This window comes from Alosa pseudoharengus, unplaced genomic scaffold, assembly GCF_046254945.1.
Source record: "Alosa pseudoharengus isolate Yale_2024_CS ecotype anadromous, Long Island Sound unplaced genomic scaffold, YU_APseudo_1.1 YU_APseudo_1.1_scf_12, whole genome shotgun sequence".
In the NCBI taxonomy this organism is placed as follows: Eukaryota; Metazoa; Chordata; class Actinopteri; order Clupeiformes; family Clupeidae; genus Alosa; species Alosa pseudoharengus.
This window is the reverse complement of record NW_027468587.1, coordinates 33348615-33375331: the sequence shown is the minus strand read 5'-3', so window position 1 is coordinate 33375331 and position 26717 is coordinate 33348615. Positions and strand designations below refer to the sequence as shown.

General features: G+C 42.9%; 1 protein-coding gene across 3 annotated transcripts; it reads left to right on the top strand.

The window, feature by feature from the left end:
• Window positions 1–12989: 12989 nt before the first annotated feature.
• tbx20 (T-box transcription factor 20) lies at window positions 12990–20722 on the top strand. 3 transcript variants are annotated; one of them, XM_076280931.1, is made up of 8 exons: window positions 12990–13365; window positions 14353–14587; window positions 15218–15382; window positions 15688–15796; window positions 17299–17457; window positions 18351–18427; window positions 19823–19881; window positions 20212–20722. In XM_076280931.1, the coding sequence occupies exons 1-8, from the start codon at window positions 13239–13241 to the stop codon at window positions 20550–20552; spliced, it is 1272 nt and encodes a 423-aa protein (XP_076137046.1). In that variant the 5' UTR covers window positions 12990–13238; the 3' UTR covers window positions 20553–20722. The 3 variants fall into 3 exon arrangements, with proteins under 3 accessions (XP_076137046.1, XP_076137045.1, XP_076137044.1); XM_076280930.1 differs by having other exon boundaries at window positions 19769–19881; XM_076280929.1 differs by having other exon boundaries at window positions 19763–19881.
• Window positions 20723–26717: the final 5995 nt, after the last annotated feature.

Sequence of the window (26717 nt, the reverse complement as noted above, 5' to 3'; positions counted from 1 at the left end):
CTCTCCAAGGGTCCATCCTTCCCCTCAGGACCAGCACCACTGCACCCCTTCCTCTGCCCTTAGCACCCCCTCCTGTGGCAGCCATGATGGTGCTATCTGAGTCCTGCTGCAGTGGAACGTGTCACCCAGTCACCCAAGGGGGTTCTGATAGGCCTGGCTCCCTGTCGGCCATGGGACCGGCCTTATCAGGCAGACCTGGCTCCATGCTGGGCTGGGAGAGGAGTCCAGAGATTGGGGGGGGGGGGGGGGGTGTCAGTGGGTCTATGGCAGTCTCAGCACCCCACCACCCAAACCACCCGCCTTGTCCTAAACAACTAAACAAAAAACTGATAACAGGAGCCTGGTAGAATGGTGAGAGAGAGGGAGAGAATGAGCGAAGGACGGAGAGAAATAGAGGAGGAAGACAGAGAGAAATAGAGGAGGAAGAAACACACTAGGCAAAGGGAGACAAGGGAGGAAAAAAAAGTAGGGCAAGAACAAAAATTAAGAATGAATTGATCTCCTCTGACTTGTTTCCTTCATATCTCCCTTTTGCGCCAAATCATTCTGAGAAGTGAATTGTTGGATGGTCAGGCAGCCAGTGAATGTGCCTTCCCCCTCACGTCATTCATATTGCTGGGCTCTGTCCCCAACCCCACCATCTATCTTCTGATACAGTCTCAACATTATAATGGCCTCCCTGGAGCTCTTAAAACCATAGAGGTTTTGCTCAAGGAAACAGGGAGTTAAGCCTAAACATGTTAGCAGAGTCAATAACGTCCAGTAAGTGGACTTCCCGTATTCTGCAGCTAATAATGTGCTTTGTAAGTGTGTGTGTGTGTGTGTGTGTGTGTGTGTGCATGCACATGAAACACTAATATTTTTGACTTGTGTACTGCGTGTGTGTGTGTGTGTGTGTGTGTGTGTGTGTGTGTGTGTGTGTGTGTGTGTGTGTGTGTGTGTGTGTGTGTGTGTGTGTGTGTGTGTGTGTGTGTGTGTGTGTGCATGTATATATGAATAGATATGTGTATCTATTCATATGTGCATTGGTGGGTGTCTGCTTATATGTATGAATCTGCATGTGTACATCATGTGTGTGTGTGTGTGTGTGTGCGTGCGTATCAGAGTGTTCGTGTATCAGAGTGTGTGTGTGCGTGTGTGTGTGTGTGATAATTCCATTCAGCCATACGCCTCTGAGCTACAACTTTACGGTTTTATGAAAACACACTTGCGTAATGTATTTCCTGTCTGACTCATGCGCGAAGAAGCAAACGAGTGAGTTTACTGGGCAATAACGGCGCAGCCCTGCAGAATGTCACCGTGCGCCGTCGGCCCTGATTTCATTACCTTGCTGGATAAGACATGCCGGACCGACGGTGCGGACGGAGTCCATCATTGGTGGAGGGCATTGACAGGCGGGTGAGGAGAGCAGGAGGAGGGGCGTGGCCCTGGGAGGCCATTTCCTCCCGTAATCTGTGAAGCACAGGCCATTAGCGCATCCTTCCACGGCCCGTCTGCCTCTGATCCTCCAGCACTATCATCTGCAGGGGCGTCTGCACACATGTGCTTGCACACAGATACACACACACACACACACACAAGCAGAACACAAACTCAACATACACACACATACACACACATACAGACAAGTCCACAAAACAATGTATAGACACAAACACAAATGGACACAAAACAAAATGCTCACATTAACACACACAGACAAACACTCACAAACACACACACACACAGACATACATGCCAAACCCAATGCACTTCTTATCTAGACACCCTGACGGCATCTTAAGACGCTAACTGTCTACAAATATGGCGAGGCCAGGCATTGTCAACACCCAGCCCACGTCCTGATACGGCACCCAGCTCCCCTCCCTGGGAATAAGGGAGAGGGAGGATGCTCGTCAGCTTCATACCTCACAGGGAGCACAAGAGATAACAGCACACACACACACAAACTTACTCATGGTGCCCTTACATATGCTAGTTTACAGTGTGTGTCTGTGTGTGTGTGTGTGTGTGTGTGTTTGTGTGTGTGTGTGTGTGTGTATGTGTGTGTGTGTGTGTTTGCGCGTGTGTGCTTGTATGTGTAGGGATAAAAGAATACAGGGCTGTTGTGAGAACTCTGACCCCTTAGCCTGTCAAGCATCTATTCATCCATTTCTCTCCCTAGTCATGTCTCCTCTGCAGGATATCAACAGGCTGAACTTCATAAAACCTATAATTGGCACATCAATAACCAAGGTAACTCATTAGTCAAATGAAAACGCCATAACAAGCAGTTAATACTAGTCATAAATTAAGGACATAAGGTTATCAGACATTATCCATTGTTGTAACCCAAATATCACAACAACCCTGGAAGCATACATGCCTTTCATGCAAATACCTATTTAATGAATTACCAATCCACGGCAAACACAAAGGAACCAATTCAATTTGAATTTGTTCATATAGCACCAATAGCAATTGACATTGTCCTTAAGCACTTTAAAGAGCCCAGAGCCTAACCTCCAGAGCAAGCACCAAACACCGAGGACACACCAGAGAGAGAAATGTTCTATAGACAACACGCCTAAAACCACCAGAGAGGGTTGCTGGAAGTTACCATGATGTGTACTGTGCACTGCAGCGACACACTGGGGATGGGTTTGGGGGGTGAGACGGTGAGGGGGTTTGGTGTGTGTCGGGGACAGGGGGCTGGTAAGAGGGCCGAGGAGCTAAGAGTGGCCCAGCTCAGCACTGCCTGCATGCCAAGGGCCCTCAGAGATGGACTTGAGCCAGGGGAGTGGGGGGAGCGGTGGGGGAGGTGGTGCTAGAATGGGGGTGGGGGCAGCTGTTCCGACCCCCTGCCGGCCCCCTGCCACGCTGGATGAAAGCTCCCGAAGGCCGTCGTCGCGGTAACTAATTTGAGGGAGATTTTCTGGTTCAGTGGAGGCACGAGGAAGCCCTCCTCTGTTTCGGTTCTCTCCTCTTACCCCCGCCACCCCACCCCCGCCCATCACAGTACTCCCCCACCCACCACCTTAGCACCAGCATCCACTCAGCCCCCCACCCCCCTCCTCTTTCTCAGCCTTTTCCATCTTAGCTTTTGTCTTTGTTCACTTCATGACTTAAGAACACTTACGTGTAGTCACACCACCACCTCTGGCCCCTAGGGGAATATGGCATATGTGTGTGTGTGTGTGTGTGTGTGTGTGTGTGTGTGTGTGTGTGTGTGTGTGTGTGTGTATGTGTGTGTGTGTGTGTGTGTATGTGTGTGTGTGTGTGTGTGTGTGTGTGTGTGTGTGTGTGTGTGTGTGTGTGTGTTTGTGTGTGTGTGTGTGTGTGTGTACGTGTGCACTGCACACCCCTCGCATCCTCCTATAAAGCACAACATCACTTTAATCTGCCTGAATGGTAAAGCCCAGAGCTGGTGTCCCATCATCGCTGTCAATAGAGGTCATCACAGAGGTCACTCTGGCATGTCAGTCATGGTGCAAAAAGGTGAAACAAAGAGATGCAGAAGAACACTTCATCTGCTTCACACCTGCCCCCTGTCCCCCTCCCTCACCATCCACCCCCCCCCCACACACACACACTCCCCACCCCGAACAACTCTGTCAGTTGAGATATTCACAGCCAATATATTCAATATGTTTGGTACAGTACATGAGCTAAATGTAAATATGAAGCGCTACTGACACGTGTACTTGTGTATGTGTCACATTCACCTGCAGGAAAATGCCACAGAGAACCTGAACCAATTTAGGGTACGTTCAGACTAAGCGTCTTTTTCTCAGCTGCCGGCGTCTGTTTTACATTATAACCCTATGGAGTAGACCGTGTTTTCAAAAAAGTCGTCGGCCGCGACTGCAACCGTCTTTTTCTGCAGCTCAGAAGTTGCGAAATGTTCAACTTCTAGCGGAAAAACGCCATACGTCATGTTGTCTTTTTTACGGATGACCAATCACAAGCAGATTACCGAGACCTGTGGTTTTCCATGACAACCAAGTAAAAAATGGAGAAGGTGACAGAATACCGGTCAAGAGACTCGTTTTAGTGTCTGATTATAGGGAACTGTTTGACATGACTTCACACCTTTACCATAACATACCAAAAGCAATAGCCAACGTGAGTTTTCTCTTCCGCGACATTTTGTACCCATACGTAACGTTAGACACTTTGTCTATCGCAAAAAGACGCTTCCGGCTAGCCTGACGAGCCAGACCCACATTAAAATGTAGGGTCTGGACACTCACCGTTCGCAGTGCTCAGTCCGAGGGGCGGGATAATCAGTTGTCTTTCAAATTCCCTCTGCACGCAATAGGACAACGGCAGCGCTATGAATCCCATGCGTTTCCCACCAGCGGAGCTAGTTGGCTAGTTCAAACGTTTGCCAACTTAATAAAAGCTTAACTCGTGTCACACTGTTCGCCAGCAGCAACATCCATCTTATTTGTTTTCAAGTAGCAGGGAATTCAAGCCAAACCGTTGCAACTCTGCCATCAATCATTATGTTAAGCCCACCTAACGACTCTATACACGATTTCATTGGCCTGATTAAGTTTCGATTTCTGGAGCTCACAAGCCAACGGAGAGTTGCTAGACTAGCCCTGGCAGCAAATGTAATTCGCTGCCGCTAGGGGCGCGTCTAGATTTTCTAGGCTAGCTTCCGGCTGCTTTTTGAAACAAGAATGCTGACAGATTTTTTTTTCAAACTGAAAAAGCGGTCTGCATAACTTCTTTTGTCAGAAAAAGACGCTAAGTCTGAACGTACCCTTAGGCAGCGTAATTATGCGCAATAATGTTGGATTCTCTGGATTATCCTTAAGAATGACACAGAGATGGCATTGGACTTGATTTTGGGATAGCAAAAGTGAAAATGAATGTTTATTAAAAAAAAGCACAGAAGAGGTTTGACACAGCCATACAGTAAGAAAAGCTGGATAACAATAGGTCTTTTCTTACTGCTCTTTGGCTTGTCTTATGTCACACCAGTGTTAGTTTAGGGTGATTACTAATCCCGCTATTGTTAGCTGTGAAGAAGGGGGCCCCACACTGGAGCAAAAACCATTAAGTTCATTGCTTAAGTTGAATGCTGCAGATTAAGTGTGTGTGTGTGTGTGTGTGTGTGTGTGTGTGTGTGTGTGTGTGTGTGTGTGTGTGTGTGTTGGGTGGTATGTTTGGGTTTTTGTGTTTATGCTTGTTTGAGTGTGTGTTTGTGTGTGTGTGTGTGTGTGAGTATGTGTATGAGACAGAGAGAGAGAGAGAGAGAGAGAGAGAGAGAGAGAGAAAGTGTGTGCCTGTGTGTTGGTGTGCAAGACGACAAGACGACGAGTTAAAACACCATCGTGCGCATATATTGGAGAAGTGTGTATCCATCTGGGTGTGAGATGGAGGCTCAGCTCGTTAGAAAAACAGAAGCAATTACTAAAACTTCAAAGTTCCTTAAACAGCTTAAGTGCCATTAGCCTGCAAATGTCACCTCAAGTTCAGGCTCAACGTGTGAGAAATAAAACGCTCAACACTGCAAGTGTGCAGGAGACTGGGCTGGAGGTCTCACAGCAAAATCCATACATAAGCCTCATGGCCCAATGGCCGGCATTGTGTTATAAGAATAATGGCATAGTGGAGGGGATTTGCAGCCAGCAGAACTCAAGGAGAATGAACGGAAATATACCAAGAAAGATTCTGACCATCTCGGGGAAATCCCTCATCACAGTTATTCATAGTTTCTGAAGTCATTTCATTTGTTAAATTGTGTTTATTGTAGTTATATGTATTCTGAGGGAACTGTTGTGGTGTATGTATGTGTATTTGTGTAAGGGTTTATGTGTGTATGTGACTTTGTGTGTGTGGATGTGTATGTGTGTTTATTTGTGTGTATGTGTATGTATGTGTATGTGTATTTGTATTTGTGTAAGGGTTTATGTGTGTATGTGTGTGTGCATGTGTATTTGTGTAAGCATTTATGTGTGTATGTGTGTGTGTGTGTGTGTGTGTGTGTGTGTGTGTATGTGTGTGTGTGTATTTGTGTAAGAGTTTATGTGTGTGTGTGTGTTTGTGTGTGTGTGTGTGTGTGTGTGTGTGTAGCCAAGGGTCACTGGGGGAAATGAACAGACCAGGGGGGATGTTAGGGTTGGAGTGAGCGTGGGCTAGCCCGGGGGGAACCCTGCTGTGGTGTTTGGAGTGGACAGAGGTTAAAGGGAGCCGGACTAATAGGTGCTCTTTGCACGTACGCCACTTTGGCCTCCTCTTGCTGAGCTGTTAGCACCCAGGAGCCCTGGCTTCACACAGCAAAGCACAGCAGGTACCAGTACTCTCTGGTATAACTGTACAGGCATAGACACGTGCACGCACACACACACACACACACACACACACAAACACACACACACACACACACACACACACACACACACACAGTTGCCTTTACACAAGCCAGGAGGGCTGGTTAAATCAGGATTGATCATCTATTCACTTTTTAACACAAGTACACACACTCACCAGTAATACATACAACACAAATACACAACTACAATCTTACCTCACAGCTGCAGCTTCCTCAGTTTGGAGTTCAAATTGTTCTTGATATTTTTAAAAAATGCAGTCATTTTGTTATCACGTTTCATTAAATTGTAAATAGTTTACCAGCCAAATTCATCAATTTGGTCTTAGTTACAGTAATGATAAGTTTCAGAGAATGACAGAAACCAATCTGTGATGGAGTGAGCTAGATCTATGATCTATCCATGAAGAGCCCAGGAAAGAGGCTCTAGGGCGGGTGGCACTGCGTTCAGACTGGCCTGAAGGCTATTTTATGGAGCTGTGGAGGACGCCTTTCTCCACTGTGTGCAAGTGAAAATCTGTCGAAGTTAAGTGTGGAGCCAAGAACTAGAGGTCGAAGCAATAAAAGGACACGGAGGTGAGCGGCGCGACTTAACATGCAGGGGTGCAACGCCACCTCCATCACGCCCAGAAATGTGATCACCACTACCCGAGGCCTCTGAGACCCAGAGAGAGGTGGCTCCGGGGACACAAACACTATTAAGCCCGTCCGTTAAAGGGATGTTTGCGGAGCCCGGGTCCCTCTGAGCCTCGCCCCGTTTCCCCGTCCCAAACACAGCCTCCCCCTCGACTACGCGCTCTCCCCGGCTTTTATCACCGCGCCATCGTCGCTAAAAACCTGGTGTCGTGTGATGTTGCAAAAAGGCTTTGCCGCTGTCTCCTTGGACGTGTCTGTCACGCCTGCCGGTCCTTGGGGGGGAAATGTCCCCTCGCACCCTCCCAACACAAGTGCCTGTTGAACCACGCCAGTACACTTTTAAACCAGCAGCCTTGTACATTATTAATGGCAGTGGTAGAGTTAAACATTCCCATTTAAAGATTTTACACTTGTTTGACCAGGAGGATGTCCCATATCCGTGTACAGACAGAGGAGAGATGCTGATGCTGGCGAATGGGAGAGGAAAGAGGAGAGACCAGAGATGGGTGGGGGGTGGGGGCTGTCCTGTTAGCCACATGGAGAAAAATGAACAAGCAAGAGAGAGAAGAAGTGTTAAAAAGGGTAAAGAAAGTAAAAAGAGAGTCAAAAAAGGTCAAAAGACAGAAACAATGAGAGACACTATCGTGATCCCTGCCAGTGCCCTTGAAGGCTGACACACAGGTTTTTAGTGTGAGCTTGTCCACGGTGCCCAAGATGGCACTGCCAAACCCAAACCTGCCTGTAACTGTCTACAGCAGCAAGAAAAGACAGAAATGATTCACCACTCTGATAGAGACAAACTGCACTCATGCAGACCTTGTAATCCACAAGAAATCTGGGCAGAGGAACATGTCATTTAAGAAATGATCTAAAAATGGACATTTCTGATATTACTATAGTATAAGACCAACATTTGGTCTTCACTGGCCAGTGTAATGTCTTATGTGGCATCCTGACCTCAGAATTGGTGGTATTGTCAGAGAATGGGTTTAAGTGGAGTTCAAAGGTCGTTACTCATCGGTGATCACAACCAGTGCAATTAATCAGTTAGGACAGGGGAAGTATACTTATGCAGACACAGATCTGTGCAATGCAATACATTTGCATGAATGTCTCCAAAGTATAATAATAATAATAATAATAATAATAATAATAATAACTTAGCTTTATTTAGTGCCTTTCAATAATAACTTAGCTTTATTTAGTGCCTTTCAATCTCATTTTTCAACTAATTTTTGCTGTTGCAGACTCATCTGCATGAATTGACACGCACAAGTCTGCACTGACACATTTTAATTCTGCGGATGAGGACATTTGAACTGCGCATACCATGCACAGACCACACACACACACACACACACACACACACACACACACACACACACACACACACACACACACACACATATACACACCTCCCACGCTTGGGCTGCAAGCTACATACTGCTGCACCATCCTCCAAACTACACCACCCTCCTCCCATTTTCTGCCCCCTCCAAAACCTGACACGTTCTCACTCACTCGACTAATGACCTTAAAGCACCTTCACTTGTTCTGTCAAAGAGGAGAGCACCCCAGTCCCGGAGTCACCCACACACGCCACATCACACCGCGCCACACCACGCCACACCACGCTGATTACAGCTAAGCCACCAACCAGCCGACCCAGGCAAGTGGTATGAATGGAAAAGACTTAAGTCACAGAGAGAGAAAGAGTGAGTGAGAGAGCGAGAGAGAGAAACAGAGAGGAACAGAGAGGGACAGGGAGAGAGAGGGCGGAAAAAAACCTTGAAAGATTTAACTGTGCCGGATCTCAGTCACTGACGTCTTTAAATCTGAGGGTCTGCTTAATGAGTCTAATCCCATGGAAGGGTGAAAACCCCCCAACCCCCCCCCCCACCCCCATAACCCCCTGAGCCAGTTAGTCGGCACACTTGCCCTCTCCACACATCCCCTCCCCCTTACCCAGTGTCCACTAGTCAGACCAGCTGATGGGCTGCCTCAGAAGTCCTCAGAAAAGCCTCTGTCATGGCCCTGGTCAGGGCAACAGAAGGGTGAGGATGGGGGCAGCAGGGATTGGAAATGTGTGTGTGTGTGTGTGTGTGTGTGTGTGTGTGTGTCGGTGTGTGTGTGTGTGTAAGAAGGGGGGTGGGGTAGAGACGGGGGTGAAAGAGAGGGCGTCGAGACGGCGCTGCATTTGAACTTAACCTCGCGGTGCCCCTGGACGGACGTGGCAATTATCACCAGGGCTCAGCATCAAAAAGAACAGCGCAGCGTGAAGCTGCTCTAATTAGTCATATGAACGGAGGCACCGCCGGAGCAGCCACCGCATGCCTGCCTGCCCGCCCGCCTCCCTGCCCCGCAAAGCCCGGAGAGGGCCTGTCTGAGCCCAGGGCAGTGTACATGAGTCTGTGTGTGCGAGAGAGGGAGTCTATGTGTGAATGTGTGTGTGTGTGTGTGTGTGTGTGTGTGTGTGTGTGTGTGTGTGTGTGTGTGTGTGTGTGTGTGTGTGTGTGTGTGTGTGTGTGTGTGTGTGTGTGTGTGTGTGTGTGTGTGGGCTGTAGGGAAGAGGGGCAGAAAGAGAGAGTGAGTGAGTGAGTAAGTGGGTGGGGTGGGGTGGGGTGGGGGGCATGTGGGGGTGTTTCACTGCTGAAAGAGGGCAGACCACCACTCGTCTGCTCTTAACAGTTTGGTGAGGCCAGAGCGAGGGGCCTGGCACCAGAATCTCAAGGTCATCTCTCAAACAGTGGCAACTTATCACACTTGTTCCAATCTGCCCGTTCGGCTGTTTCCATCTCAGGTTGCAATTAGCTGAACAGAGAGACGACACTGCGCTCCTTAATGCACCCCTGCTCAGCGCTGAGCTGGTCAAGCTTTGGCTGAATCACCACAGGACAGGAGATTATGTCTGCATCTCCATGCCATTATAGAACATGCTAAAAAATAAAAGCACATAAACACAAACATATGTGCAAATCATTCAATCCAGCCTCATTTACTCTAAAGACAACTAAGATTTTTTTTTTGGTGAATTAGATTAGACTGAAATTAAATAAAAGTCATGTTAATGATCAAAGTGGAGAAAAAGGAGAAATGTGTAGATGTAGATGATTGTGGGAAATGTTAGAGAGCAGAGGGTCCATAAGACCCCCCCCCCCCCCCCCCCAACCACCCCCATCAAAATGTTTTACTTTTTCTCTAATTTAAGGGTTATGGATTAGGTCAGACATCTCTAACACTTCTGACACTGAAAGTCTAACACTTTTCCATAAAACTTCACATCTGTTGAATACATCATACATTTAGCACTTTTGTAAGGTCGGTGCACCAACAACTTGCCAAGAATCTTCATTCACAAACGCACACACAACCCTTCAAATATTTCCTTGCAGACAAAAAGGATATTTCGATTCAGATAAAAGTCAGCAAAATGACAAGGAGACATAAATTCATAATGCCTTTAAACGCTGTTTGTTTTTATATCTTTCACACTCCCACTGCTATATCAGTCTTCATTTTTCTTATAATTTCTTATCACACTTATCATTTCATGTAACTGTATGGTCGCCAATAATTTAGGCTATTTGGTTGTTTAGATTACTTTATCATATAGACTTCGCAGCTGTAATTTTATTGTGAAGGCATGTTTTGAATAACCTAGGCAGTTATCATCTCTCTGTCTAGAATGATCGAAAATAACAACCAGGTGTGACCACAAAAAATAGCCTGTATAATTTAGATAGATGAAATACTAGCCTATTCTGAAATGTCAAAATCACAACTTTTTGAGCGGCAGAAAGTTTATTGACGCATAAATGAGATGCATTTACCTTTGGACTTTCGATGCTTTGTATGAGGCCTTCGGCGCAACCAGCCTTAATCTTACTGAACAGTTTAACGCATCGCATATAGTCCATGCTAAGTTAAGTTTTTTTTTCTTTTTTTCTAAATTTCAACGACTGGCACTTAAAATCCTAAGATTGATATTGGTCACAATAATTGCATTTACATGACACTTCGCAAATGATGAGACATCAACCAACACATGGCAAAGGCTAAAGCAGTGTTTTTTGCCGAGTGTTTGCCTAAAGCCGGTGACAATGACCTCTGTGTTTTTGTTAAGGCCCACTATGTCTTTAAGAAGCCCTCGGCCGGCCGGCATACCAGCCCCCAATGTGTGAATAATATTCAGTAAGGAGTTACGCTAAGTGGGAAAGCTTTTAGCACATTATCCACTGGCAATTGCAAGGTAATCTAATTTGTCAACCCAGGTCCCCTTATAATATATCTGCAGCATTGGATTTGCATTTGGGAGGCGCCTAATAGGTTTAAGACCCTGTGGATGTGGGGTTCTTGTGTATATATGCGTCCATCTACCCAGAGTGAGTGACATTGAGGATGAGAGGTGATTCCTCAAGCGAGAAAAACACAGGAGTCAGCGCTTTTCAAATATATATTTATATCCCCACCACAGTGCGGCAGCAAGTGCGACACCAAGTTGCTTCAATTGGATATGGGAAAGGGCTCTGCTCTGACAAATCAACAAGACGATCGAAGACGCGTGCGTGTCAGAGAGAAGGGTCAATGAATGAGTGAAACAATGACAGACATTTTTGGAAGCCAACTTTATCAGCTAAAACCTGTTCTGCCTTCACGACAACACTCCTAAGAGAAATTATCTTCACTTTAAAAAATGTGAATAAAGAAAACAGTAGCTTAGGCTTGAATCTAAAGTCCATTCTATGCGTTTGCGTTTTAATCGTCCCGGATTTATATGAGAGCATTTCAGGGCATTATTTATGCAACTGATAACCTCATAAAAGCTGGACTTGCTGATTAGGTCAACTGTGTGGCAACGCTAATAGCCTGAAAGGCACGTGCTCCTTTGGCAGGAAAGAGTGGGAAAATGCGCTAGCGCTCGAGAAGGCTTGAGGTGGCGTCTAGACAGGATTTGCGCTCTTGTCCAGTTCAAAAGGACAAAGAAAAATTAGCAAAGACGATAAACGATATAGAGGCAATGTCACGTGTGACGTGAGTTTTAGCTAGCTATGGCCTAAATAATAATAACAATAGGCTAACGATAATAATAATAGTAGTAGTAATAATAAAAATAGGCTAATACCCCAATATAATATTATAGAATATAGTAGCCTATATTAGTAGCCTAATATTTCTATAATAACAAAGTTAATTAAATAACAATGATCAACAATAACAATGCAGTTCATATGTTCTATATTTTACGCAGCAAGCCCTATAAATGGATAACACTATGGGTTGTTATACTTCAGCTTTCATCTTCTTCTTCAAGCTTCAGATATAGTGGCGTACAGTGATTTTACATTAGGCAACTCAAAGTTTTTATAGACTACGTTTATGGATCATAGTCTGAATAGAGCATGCAGATGAACGGTCAAGGGAAGTGCTTCTACCTCTAAGATTTAAAGTACATGTTTCAATAAAAAAGTATAGCCTGTAATGCATAAAACATAAAATAAAACTCCAAATATTTTACTCGCGTTTAAAACAAGCAAGCTCGGGCCTATAGGCCAACATAGTGGAAAGATGTTCGAATAAGGAAAAGTGACCGATTGATGCATGTGTCCCCGTATAGACTATGGAAATATATTTATTCATAAATGTCTAAAAGTGTGTTTGATAGAGTATCCAAATGATTTTACCTAAAGATAAACGATCAGACACGTTTCTCATAAATCCCTATCTGAGTTAAATGTGGGTTGTGCAAACTGAACTGTTCTAATTTTCTTGCCTCGTTTTTATCAAACCCTGTCATGCGTTTCCAACCATCAGGCAGGTGTTTAAGTGTCAAACTGCGGATTCTCCATTTTGACGGATTTTTTAATGGGCAGGAAAGCTGTTTTTGAAGGAGTGTTCTGTTGAGGTTCAACTCACAGGACATTGGGCAGCAGTGACGTCGACAGCGAAACAACTATTGGCTGATTGCTGCACCACTGAAAGGGGGCTGAAAATTAAGTCGAGTGCGAGTGTCCAGCAGACGCAATGAGGATCTTGTCTCAGACCGACCAACATAAGGGTTCCTGTCAAGGGTATCGCGCTATGTCTCCGCCGATTTGGTTTCAACTTACACCAGCGCTTTAATTTGTTCGTGTTATCCAGATTCCACTTTACATTAGATGTGTTTTTAGCAACTGGTGGTACGATTGAAACCAGTTGTGCCTTCCTTAGATGATCCATTGTCTACTGACAATCCACCGGAAAGGGTATTTACGCGTTAGAACGCAAGAACAATCTTACCGCCATGGAGTACACAGCCTCACCGAAGCCGCAACTCTCCTCTCGGGCAAATGCGTTCTCCATAGCCGCTTTAATGTCCAGCGGGAAAACTAAAGACAAGGAAGCGGAGGAAAACACAATCAAACCACTGGGTAAGTTAAGAAACTCTTAAAAACTGAATGTAATAGGACAGCTCATGAAAATTACAAGTCATATTCAGATTGTTGTCACGTTTTATTTGTGGCTACATGTGGGAGCACGTAATCTGTGAACCACAGTTATAATTCACATGAACATTTTACTACGCATAAAAATGTAAACGAAAGACATGACCCTAAAGTGATATGAGAGCAAAGCGCATCTTAATACAATTTCTGAAATAACATGTAATTGTAAAACTGCAGTTTAAGGCCTGGACTCCCTGGAGGCTAGCGCTTTTTACACACGCAACAGTCAACACGTTTGCGATAGCCTATGTTTTCTCTCTCTCTCTCTCTCTGGAAAATGAGACCTCTCTGTTTGCTGATTTGAATTATGCATTAAAATACCTCGGTAAAGGATAAATTGAATCCTAAGTTGTGCGTCATTCTAGCCAAATGGATTCCAGCATATTGAAACCAAACCTTTCTCTGCTTGGTTCCAATAAATGACAGTAGCCTTCTCTTATTTATACAATAAAATTGACAAGATTTCTGTCGGTATAGCCTACTGTCACTTTTTGAATTTGGGATGCTACAACATTATGACACAGTGGTCCAAGGTGAAGCACAGATAGGCCTATTACAAGCAATACGCATTATTTTTCAGGAGCATTATATTTTCAGGAGTGCAAAAGCCTACTTTAGAACTTTATCGTAATAGCATGTCCATATAGTTTTAAAGAAAGGTTAAAATGTTAAGTTAATGAAAGCAACATTAAATGTAGGCCCACCGTTGACTGTAAACATATTGTGACAGACAGTGAGCACGGAGCAGAATAATGATAATGTGGGCCTGACATAAAACAGGCCTGTAGGCTACGTGTCGCAAAACAGCAAATTATAAGTTGACTTATTTCGGACTTCAATTGGTCTCAGTGATGACTTTGGAGGGTCGGACCGAATTAGTTGAGGTGTGTCATATATCTTCTCCATTTTTAGAACAATTTGTGGAGAAGTCCTCTTGCAACCAGAGCTTGGGGGAGATGCCCTCCCTGGAGTCTCACGGCGAGTTCAACAGCCCGGCTCCGGCGGTGTGCACCGAACCCCTCATTCCCACCACTCCCGGTGTGCCGAGTGAGGAGATGGCCAAAATTTCCTGCAGCCTGGAAACCAAAGAGCTCTGGGATAAATTTCATGACCTCGGTACGGAAATGATCATCACCAAATCTGGAAGGTGAGCGTAATGGTATACCACCTGTAAGGCCTATCGAAGGCTACAACATACGACAAAAGCCTATTTTAAAAGCCACACGCAACCTTTGACGCCCACTTTGTCATTCTGGGTGCAGCATGATTTCGAATGATATGGATGGTCCTTTAAATATAAACCTTCTGTGTAAACATAGCCTAATAATTTATGCTATGTGTCATACAGTTGAAGAGGTTTAAAACCAGAACAAATCTTGTTGTTGGCAAATATTTTTCCTGCACAAAATATTTTACGCATTTAATTATGCACAGACATTATCACGAACATTGTTATGATGTCATGCACCAAGTGGATGTGCAATATCATTTAATAGCTTATTTTAAGATAGGTGATATGGCACATATCATGCAGGCTTACTGTTAGGCTAGCACCACCATCATTTTAAACTGAAAAATTAGTTAGGTCTACATGACATCTGCTGAACTTGGATAGCCTAGGCCTACTAAATAGTCAAGTAGCTTCGTCTATGATCTAACACCACCATCACATTTTAATTGGGCCGGGAAGACAGGAGTTCTACGAAAATATAGTTATTTATGATTCATTGTCGTTTTTAACTAACGTTTTTATCACCCTGCCTCCTCCCTCTTACAGAAGAATGTTTCCAACCATCCGCGTGTCTTTTTCTGGAGTCGACCCTGACGCCAAATACATTGTGTTGATGGACATTGTTCCAGTGGACAACAAGAGATATCGCTATGCCTACCACCGGTCATCGTGGCTCGTGGCCGGGAAAGCTGACCCCCCCTTGCCAGCAAGGTGAGTTGAATTTGCGCCATCCCCTTCACCGATAATTCATTCCCCTGTTGTTACGACCGAAAATAATGTTTCAACTACGTTAGTTCTACTATTTTAACCCAGAAACGATATAGCTTTATGTTCATTAAATTAAATAACGTATGTAGCCTAAATGATTAGAGAAAAATGTGATTCCAAATGTCTACATTTAGCCTAGTCTTTGAAAAAAAAAAACAATAGTCCATATTAGTAATAACATATCTTATGGCCTACCCAATTATGTAATTTTAATTAAGTAATTTGCATTACATTTGATGGTTTCGCAGGTTGTATGTCCATCCAGACTCTCCTTTTACTGGGGAACAGTTACTGAAACAGATGGTATCCTTCGAAAAAGTCAAACTCACCAATAACGAACTGGACCAACACGGACATGTATGTATAATACTATTTATTGATAAAGGCCTATATTTATTCATTAAGTCATTCGTTTTTGTTTTGACTTCAGCTTATTATGCGTAACAGATCAGCCAATGACATGTAGGCTAAAACTATTCATGTAATTTTGGAAGTCGGGCAAATAACGGGGCTTTCGACATAACAGCGCAAATGTTCCGTCTGCAAAAAAGAGCTTAAACATACAGCCTTTTTATGTATTCTTAATAATACAGCATATTTTCCCTATGTTTTTTTCGCATTGTGTCCTATGTGTCTCCTTATATGTTAAAATGTAACCTAGGCTATTTTAATGAATTTATTCACAAAAACGCTTTAAAAGTTGCAGGTTTTTAAAAACACAAATGGATAGTAAGGATACATAGTAAATGTAATTGCACAGAAAATATCGACAGATTAGCCTATTATCGTATTTGGCCTATTATACAGTTATTATCATTAATTTAAAGCAAAAGTGTTCGGCACGTTTGAAATAGTAGGTTACAATGCATGCAATGGTCCATTGAAAAAGACATGCATAGTTTTGCTAACCAATTATCAATATTTTTAGAGTGCAATAAAACGAAACTAAATTGATTGAACAATTTACAAAATCAGTGTGATATAATTGTGATATTTTAATTGACACACTAATGTAGGGGATAGACAGAGAAATAAAACCTTTCCACAGTAGGCTACTGTATATTTATTCTTCAGGATAGGCATTTGGAAATACAATTTAGAATACACAAACTGAAAAGAAAATATTTAGAAAATTCTTATCTGTGTTTGGAAGATTTGAGGTCCTTGTTTTATTATAGCTGATGGTGATGTTAATGTATACTCTGCCAGTTGTCTACAATACTGACTTTTCAGACTCATTAATAACTTGATCTGTTATACAAGTGACTGATTGTTTATTAATCTTTTTTTCCTGGAGGAGTACAGCAAAGAATTTGATTTAATCAGAGACCTACGCACAAATCCTAGTACATGATAGGTCTAAATGTGCTCCGTATTTGAAATGGAAAAAAATAACAATATTAAAGGAAGAATAATATTAAAAGAAATTGAATGTGCAGAATGGGAAAGGAAACACTGAGGGTTAGGACATTTTTATGATATAATTATATTACACAGTTATAATACATTTTTGGTTTGATTTTAATTTCTAAATTCAAATGTATTTATTTCTGTCATTCTCACATTCACCAAAACTCAAAATTATAGTGGATGTGAATTAGTTTCTTATTATACACTGCTATATGTCATATTACGTTTTGACATTTTTGAAGAAAACATATTTTTGCCATTTTTTGTAACCATGTCTTTGAAAAGGTTTATTTCTGTCAAAACCACAACTTTATTAATTATCATTGCATATTGGGACCACACACAAATAGCTATTGATTCAGAGGGAGCTTCAGATTATTGTATTTGAATATTTAGTTGGTATAGTGATGTCTTGGTGTTGTAAAATATTTTTTCGTACCCCTTTGCAGATTATTCTGAACTCCATGCACAAGTACCAGCCGAGGGTCCACATTATCAAGAAGAAGGACCACACCGCCTCATTGCTCAATCTCAAGTCCGAGGAGTTCCGCACCTTCATCTTCACAGAGACAGTCTTCACGGCCGTCACCGCCTACCAGAACCAGCTGGTGAGTTCAAAGGTCACAGCATCTGAGGTCAGCAAGGAAATAAAGACCATTAATTGGTATATTTTCATAACAAAATATTGAAAAGAAAAAGGAAAAGCTCTTTAGTGAACTCTTGTCCTATTGTCCCAAAGGGCTGAAATGTTGTCATTCAAACAGGGTAATCCATTGGTGGCATTGAGGCTTTCTGACTTTGATGGTTTATTATTCAGTAATTTAAGAATTAAGATCATCTACATTTTCTTTGAAATATTATTTTTTGAACTGGCATTCCACGAGTGAAAGAGACGTCTTGTTAGTGACAGTATAGCAAATTACTTTCATCCAATTCCTGTCTTGGAAAGCTTGACAATCCTTCTATTTTTTTTAATGCCGCACATAGCTGACAGTATATGTCTGTGTGCATCTTATCGTAAGTTTTGAAAGCTGTACACAGAATGGTTGAGGAGCATTGCGTGTGTTTATGGTCATTCTGTGTGTTGGGATGGAGTAGGCATGCGAGTGGGCTTTTGACGCAGCATCCCAGAGGCCAACAGTGGCCCAGATTTGTTTAGTCTACATGAGGCGTTATGATGTGATAGAGGGGTAGAAGAAAAGGGAGTTGGAGGGGGCAGAGAGCGATAGAGGGACAGAGGCACACACACAGAGGAGGAGTGTTGTACACATACCAGTATATGTGCATATATATGAGTGACTGATTATGTGTCTGTGTCTGTGTGTGTGTGTGTGTGTGTGTGCATGTGTGCGTGTGTATGTTTGAATTTGTGTGTGTGTGTGTGTGTGTGTGTGTGTGTGCGTGTGTGCGTGTGTGAATGAGAAAGAGAGCGAGAAAAAGAGAGAGTAGGAGAGATAGAAAGAATGAGTTTTAATCTTGTTGTTGGCATCCTGCTCCACAGATAACCAAGCTGAAGATTGACAGCAACCCGTTTGCCAAAGGCTTCCGAGACTCCTCCAGACTCACGGACATTGAGAGGTACTAAGAATTCTCTGTTCTCTTTAAAGTGTGTTTGTTTCTGACCCAGATCCGATAAGAAAGCGAGAGAGTGTTGGGCAGGCGGGGATGACATCTGCACTACAGTAGTGTGTGTGGGTGGTTGTGTGTGTCTAACTGGCTGGCGTGCCAAGCTTTCGGGTGTAGGAAAATATCTGCGCTACAGTGGAAAGACAGACAGCGAGAGAGAGAGAGAATGTGTGTGTGTGCGTGTGTGTGTGTATGTGTGTGTATGCCAGTACCTTTTCACATATTCAGTACTTAAATGCATTTATACAACCCACTTCCAACCTGACAACCAAAAGACCACCAAAAAAAAAAGAAATTACCCCCCCCCCCCACACACACACACACTCCCTCTCTCACTCTTCCTGTTTTTTGGGAAGGCTGTGAATTAGATGTGATCAATTGATCTTTGGGGAGCTGCAGAAATCGCATTAGTCTGGAGTCGGCCGCTGCACTAAAACATGGCATAATTCGATTGGCTGCTGTGACTGATTGAAACCAGCCACCCACGTAGCAGGGCCGGCAGGAGCTGTGAGGGCCCTCTACCCTCCACGCCAGCGCGCCGCTGATAAAAACACACATATTTGTATTGCACCGCTGACAGATATTGCACTTTCCTAACCTAATTGGGGGGCCGTAATGTGGACGCATGGGCCCTTGTGATGCAGGGGACTCTTAGGCCTGTGCTGCCCTCTCCCATACATGGAGGGGGGCTGCCTAAGGAGAGGCTAATCGAACGTGAACTAATGTACTTACAGATCAAAAAAGGAACAAGGGCAGTGTGTGTGTGTATGTGTGTGTTTGGTGGTGTGTGTGATTTTTTTCTCTGAAAACCCTCCCTTTCAAGTATTGTTTGTGGGTGCTAAAAGATCCTTTTTTGTGTGTCTGTTTATGCTATTTTTGTTACGTGACGTGTAGTGAGCTGTGTGTTGTGGTGTAGTGTAGAATCTCTCCAGTACGACTGTGTGAACATGTGTGTAAAAAAATGTGTGTAAAAAAGCAGAAATTACTCACGATACAGATGTGACTAAATGTTGATGTTTGCCATTTGTGTGTGGGGGGTGAGGTCATTGCAATTTCTGATTATCTGCAAAAGAGACATATTCCACTGTGTTCCTTTTTATCCTAAAGTGGCTTAGTGGTCAGTACACAGCCCTTGCAGCTTACTGCTAGGGGCATGAGTCCGGTGTAATCACCAATGCCATCCATTGTATCCAGCATTACTTTGGGTGAAAGCACCTATAGCTTTTTGTGTGCATTTTATTTTCTGTGAAAGTAGAGATATATCTTGGGCTCGTCTCTTGGGTTTTGATGCAGGGAAAGTGTTGAGAATTTGATCCATAAGCACTCATACGCCCGGTCACCCATCAGGACATACGCAGGCGAGGAGGAGGGCATTGGCGAGGACGGACTCTCCGCACACGGCAGGGGTAAGGCCCTCTCTCTCCGTTTCCTTAGAAAGATTACCAAAGGCGCAGTGAATTTCATACATTAATACTACTGGCCGTATAACTGCTATGCCCCTATTACCACTACTGTTACTACAAGTATTAAATAATAATAATAAAAATAATAATAAAAAATAAAAAAAAAATAATAATAATATACTTATAAATAATGATAATAATTATTATATATATTTTTTATTATATTGTAATAAACCTTTATAAATAATGCCCTTTGTACTGCAAAATGATTTTAGTACACAAAATGTTTGCTGTGAGGAATGTGTTTATGCTGTAATGTACCTTGTCCCACAGGCTCAGCCTTCACTGCCTCAGACAACCTCTCTCTGAGCTCCTGGGTCACCACCACCTCGGGCTTCTCCGGCTTCCAGCACCCCCAGTCCCTCTCGGCCATCAGCTCCAGCACGGCCTCCCTCGGCAGCCCCCTGCCCCACCCCATCCAGGGCTCCCTACCCCCCTACAGCCGCCTGGGGGTGCCCCTCACGCCCTCGGCCCTGGCCGGCTCCATGCAGGGCAGTGGGCCCACCTTCCCCTCCTTCCACATGCCCCGCTACCACCACTACTTCCAGCAGGGCCCGTACGCCGCCATCCAGGGACTGCGACACTCCTCCACCGTCATGACGCCGTTCGTATGACTGCCGTGATTGGCAGAGGGGATTGATGGGATTGCTGATGCGTGTGGCCCTGTGATCTTCTCTCTTTATATCTCGTGTGTACTCTCCGGTGCATAATCGCTGGTGTGTACACACACACACACACACACACACACACACACACACACACACACACACACACACACATACAAGTGCACATACAAAGACAAACATAAACACATGCTCACACGCAAGAATACACACACAAACTTCACATAGACACACCCACACTGATAAAACAAAACAAAAAACAAGGATATCATGTATCATGTTTAATAAGTCCTCCTTGTAAATAGTGTGAGTATAAACTTTAAAGAAACGGACTACTCAATGACGCGGAACTGCTGCAGCAGTACTCAGCACAGTTGGAGCACGGCGAGAGAGACTTTAACAGACTTGAGGATTGTGGATTTTAACGAGACTTGAGGAACACACACAGTGCTCCTCCCACAGGGGACCTTGCTAGCAAAACCAACAGAAGCGTTTCTGTCTGGCCCTTCTCCTGGCCACTCAGCTAAGGTGAGACAGCAAATGATTGACAGCTGCTCATGATGACTTACTTGTGTGTCCTGCTCTGTCTCCTCCTTCTCCCTCTATTTGTCCATATTTGCCCCCCCCCCCCCCCCCCGGAATGCATGGAATGGACTGACGACCCTGAAAGATGCAGAGTAGATGACATGAACAGGGCTCATCACCACCCTGCAACACATGTGAACTTCAACAGACTGTGATGCACTAAAGCCCTGTCCACTAAAGCCCTGTCCACTTAAACCAACAGGGGCGGCGCTCTGGACTGTCCAGTCATACTGACCACCCCCTGTGTCCTCTTCCTCAGCAAGGAAAAGTGCTACCTCTATGTCAGACTTCCAAATATTTAATGCCTGCCACTGAAAAAAAAGGTCTTTAACTCCTTGTTGTTTTGAACTCATTTATGGTGCAGAATGATACTCTGAGACTAAGTGATGGTGCTGTTCGGCTTGAGGGCTGGAAGGCGTTTCACATCCCCCATGTCTGGTTTTTAAACCCACTTTTCCATTTGTACAAAATATCCCATCAATCACTGCAATTTGTGATGAAGTTGCAAGCAGCTGATATGTAGAAGCAGATCATGCTGGTTTGAACTTGGATGGATGATGCAATGCAATGAGTCTAGTTTGTCTATTCAGTGTGTTTTGTAGGGGAAATACGAAAGGTTTTGATTTACAGAGCTATCCATGCTTTCATTTCATTTCAACATTGCAGCAAAGTGGAAACAAAGTGTTTATAATTAATATATTTAGTTGATGCTTGCTCCTGTCTCCCTTGTAATCAACATGTTTTGGTCCTATGGCTGCAGACCATGCTTCTATGTTCTAGTGGGCTTCCACTCTCCCCCTTATTCTCATACTTCTTGTGCGTTTCATTTGAAAGCAGCATACTTAACAATAGCGCAATTCACTTTCCATGGGCAGTGTTAGTGTTTGTTATGGGTTGCCTATAGGTTTGTAATGAAGTCCCAAGCTTTCCCCACGCTTACTCTCTGGCTCTCTAATTCTCTCCATGGAGCTGATCTATTGTATCTCCAAGCAAGTATGTCAACAGTCTCCTTGGAGGAAGTCCACACCTGTAACTAATGGCCTCACAGTGCCCACTCCCTCCCTCTCTTACTCTCTCCCTCTCTTACACACTCTCTTCTCTCTCTTGCTCCTTCCGACACCGCAGGCAAGGGGAAACAGGCTACTTCATGGCTAAATGAGTTTCATTTGTGCCACCAGTGTCAGTGTATCAGCTGCTAATTATGGAACAGCACTCAAAATTGACATGTTTAAAACAGAGGATAATGTGTGTGTGTGTGTGTGTGTGTCGGTGAATGTAAACCATGAGTGGAGACGTGTAACTCTTCGGCCACGTTAGAGATGACCTAGTGATGAATCTTTGTTATTTATCCACGGAGGAGCTGCAGAAGCTGGAAAATGTACTTGTTCATCAAATCATTTCTTTTATTTGACATCTACCATGCTATCTGTTTTGAATTAACTGGACTTGTGCAGAATATATTGAAAAATATATTTTTTTTCTGAGAAGATGCATTTGATGGGGAATTAAAAAACAAATACAGGATCAGTCTTCACTCTTCCCCCCAAGCTGTGACCTAAAAATGTGGCATAAATTGATGTGTTTTGAAGGGATTCTGGTAGTATCTGCATGGAAAGCCAACTCTTTGAAAATCTATGATGCCATTCTTGCTATAGTCTGTTGAATCTACAGTGGGTGCTCACAAAAAATTACAAATTTATTTCTGTCCAGGGGATGAAGTCCCTACTTGTATGATTATGGTCCTGGATGTCATGTAAAAAAGACATTGCAGACTTGGTAATAATGTCATCAATAATGGCACCGTACTTGCTGAAGGAGGAAAGGACTCTGTTGCTTGCTGAAAGAAGACTTTGTACGCACAGTTATGAACGTCGATCTGCAGAGTGATTTCTCTGTTTTTTTGTTTGTTTGTTTGTCATTTTGTGTTTTGTAATGCTTGTATTATTGTATTATTTTCCATGTTCTGTGTAACCTAGACATACGGTAACATAACATCATTTGGATGATTTTTAAGTGCAATATATTTATTTCTGCTCTAAAATGATACGGCATAATGTAATATTTCAAGCATTTAAAAATAGATGTTATTTGTAAACAATGACAAATATATACTCTATCACCTAAACAAAATGTATGCTCTGAGACTGTGATTTCCCAAATTTTGAAATCTGTGATCAACTATGATGCAATGTTCTGTCTAATGAAAATATTAATATGTTAAAGTTTAATAACATTTACCTTTTTCCAAAATAAGCCCTTGGTTTCATCTAGTGATATTGATGTATTTTTCACAACTGCTGTTTGGACATTTGATGTTGGCGAGTGATGCGGTTAGATTTACAACAAAAGGCATCTCTGGCAATTAAAATAACCAGATAAAAAAATAATGGATAATAATTTAAAAACACATTGAAAGGTCAAATAAAAAATAGGATCCTCCATTACCTGCTATAATAACCACCATCCACCAAGTTACATAACCAATTTCCATTTCCATGTGAAATATAAAAATATACAGAAATATTTATGTGACAGACACTTAGATATTATCAGGGAGGACTTGAATACCGGGTAAAGTAGGTCCTGTTTTCAGTCCTGTGCATGACCATAGAAGCCTCAGGGCGCCCACTGAGTTGAAATGCACTTCCTTTAGGGGGCGGAACTGATATGTAGCCTACTGTCAATTATTGACTAATGTAATCCCATAGAGCCAACCCTGATCTCGGATTAGATCTATTGATCTGTGAATCACAGTGCATGAGACCTCCCAGAGCAGGGTTCATAAAACTCTCCTGATGATGAGGTCGACTCTCTCTTTGGAGCTATGCTAATGCTAATGCTTACGCTGCAGCCTTCATTAGTGCACAGACTTGGGCTGCATTTCACAACACAAGGCTACCTCATTATGCACTACTCCGGGGTCAAGTGTATACAGCCTGAGTCATGCAAGGCAATGTTTCTGAACTGTAGCATATACAGGTGTATCTCAAAACAATTAGAATATAATGGAAAAGTCCATTGTTTTGACCCAATTATAGTCAATGGTTTTGACTTAATTACAGTACCCTCCAGAATTATTGGGACCTTTGCTAAAGTTGACTAAAAAGAAGAATATAAAATCATCTTTTGGAAATTGATCGATAAAAAAATGGAAATATCCAACCTGTAAGGACACCAATTTTCTTTGTGAATGAATAATGTATCATAAATAAATAAATAAATGTTCTTCCTTAAAATACAGGGATCATAAGTGTTGGTACCCCTATGTTAAATTCTCATATTTTTATGCTCATTGAGCTCAATGCAAATCAAGCCAGCTAATAGGCTAACTGAAATAAAACCATGCCAATCTCTAGGTATGGTGAAGGGTATGTGATGTGGGGCTATTTTAATTCCAAAGGCCAAGGGAACTTAATCAATCTTTCAACCATGAGCCTTTAAAAATAAAAAATCTGCCTGCCTTAACATATATACTTATATTTATATACATATAAATACTTATGATCCCTGTATATTAAGGAAGAATATTTATTTATTTATGATACATTATTCATTCACAAAGAGAATTGGTGTCCTTAAAGGTTGGATATCTCCTCATTTTTTTACTTTAAGGCATTAGATAGATAGATACTTTATTGATCCCCAAGGGGAAATTCAAGAGATTAAGATCAATTTCCAAAAGATGATTTTATATTCCTCTTTTTAGTCAACTTTAGCAGAGGTGCCAATAATTCTGGAGGGTACTGTAGCTGATTAGAGCTCATCTCAGGTTGACAGTTCTGTATAATTTTTTTTAATTGATTTTTGATTTCAATTAGATGTAAACCATAGTCATCAAGATTAGAATGATCAAGATTAAGTCATAAAAAGGCTTGAAATATTTCACTTTTTGAAATAAATTATGGGAAAAATGACCTTTTCCATGACATTCTATTTTTTCAAGATGCACCTGTAGGCTTATATAAATAAAATATTTATAAATATTACAATTATTTCATAAAATGTAAAAGATACTGAAATACAAGGCTATATATCACAAGATGTATGGTATGGTGTGTATTTTAAAGGCATTAGCCAACAGAACGCCTTATGAGCACAACTTAATAGTTGGTAGCAGCCCTGAGTGCGCCCTCAGCATGAGTCTCCGCGGCGTCACTCTCACAGCCGCAGGCCCACCGGTGGATCAATAGCAGGGCGTTAGTCACCGTTTCACCAGGAAGAAGGGAGCACTTCTATCCCCTGATAAAATCGGTAACATCCTTTTGAAAATAAATAAATAAACAAATAAATAACATCCACCGAGACGCTGATTGAATTAAAGGGATAGGCGAAGGGCAGTCTCGGGGCGGTGAGGTATGGTGAAATAAATTGAAAAGAGCAGTTCGCCAGAGAGTCCATTTGAGGGAATAACAGTGTAATTTACACAGTGAGTACTGCTAGATGAATCTAATGTCATTTCCATCAATTTTGCATCTCTTTTTTTTGTCTGGTGGCCGTTTAAGCGTTTCGAGGAGACAGCAGGCGTGCATCACTATGTCAGAGGCCGCGGTTTGGACCTTGCTTGTTTATTGTGTGGCGGCCAGGCCTGAGAATAGCAAACTTTCATCCCCTCCGCTGATAAAGAAACCAAGAAGAAAGGCTGCTTCTCTGGAGCACAGCGTCCTCACACTCAGACACTTGCAACCATCCATCACCATTACCACCACACAATCGCACAAGACAACATGATCTTAACTTGCATGACTATTTTTCGGGATTTGCCATTCACAGCCAGGCAAATATAAATAAATAAATAAATAGAAAGACAGAAATCCTATAAGAATGTCTCCTGAATAGTCGCTTGAACTTGTGCACACTACATGGGCCACTCAGACCACGCCAGCCAACAGACATCACCATTTAGCATGGAAGCTACTAAAGTTCATTATGATGATGAGATTTTCAAAGAAGAAATGAAAGAACAAGAGGACATTAATTGAAAATCTCTACCTCCGATAAGGGAGCCTCAGCTCTGAACTGAAGGAGACTAACTTGATTTGCTCAGTTACTTAAGAAGGCACCAAGTAAAATGAGGACCCAATAAAGGCTCCGTCATGCATAATTAATTGTGTTGTTGCAATGAACTAAACAGAATCCATCTTCATTTGATTAGAGGTTTCTGAGGACGCTGGAGTGCACTGCATTCCTTTCCACCTATACACGTCTCCAACATCAGTAGGTCCAGTGGTGGGGTGGACACATGCGTCTTATGTTTACATAAGGTATGATCCCCTCCAAAGAGCAATCAGGTAGGCTATCTATAGTGGTTCTCTGGCTTGGTAGGTTCCATAACTTAAAAAAAAAAGGGGGGGAAAAAATCAAAGGTCCTTTTCGTTATCCTGATATCTTATACACTTGTTCCATGCACAAAGAAGAGTTGTTTCTATTGTCATTTGAGATGAAAGGCCACCACTGCTATTATGATATCTGTCCACATGTGATGAAGGGCAGAGAAATGAAAAAGCCTTGGAGGCCTTATTTCAGATTTATGGCCGTGTTTTTTGACAGAGCAAGCTCTGCTTGCTGATAAAT

What these genes read in the sequence shown, in the direction of transcription:
- tbx20 (XM_076280929.1), top strand. Translation starts at nt 13,239, where the DNA reads ATGGAGTACACAGCCTCACCGAAGCCGCAACTCTCCTCTCGGGCAAAT. An exon ending in GACCCCCCCTTGCCAGCAAG is followed by an intron (nt 15,383 to 15,687) that starts GTGAGTTGAATT and finishes ATGGTTTCGCAG; the next exon opens with GTTGTATGTCCATCCAGACT. An exon ending in ACTCTCCGCACACGGCAGGG is followed by an intron (nt 19,882 to 20,211) that starts GTAAGGCCCTCT and finishes CTTGTCCCACAG; the next exon opens with GCTCAGCCTTCACTGCCTCA.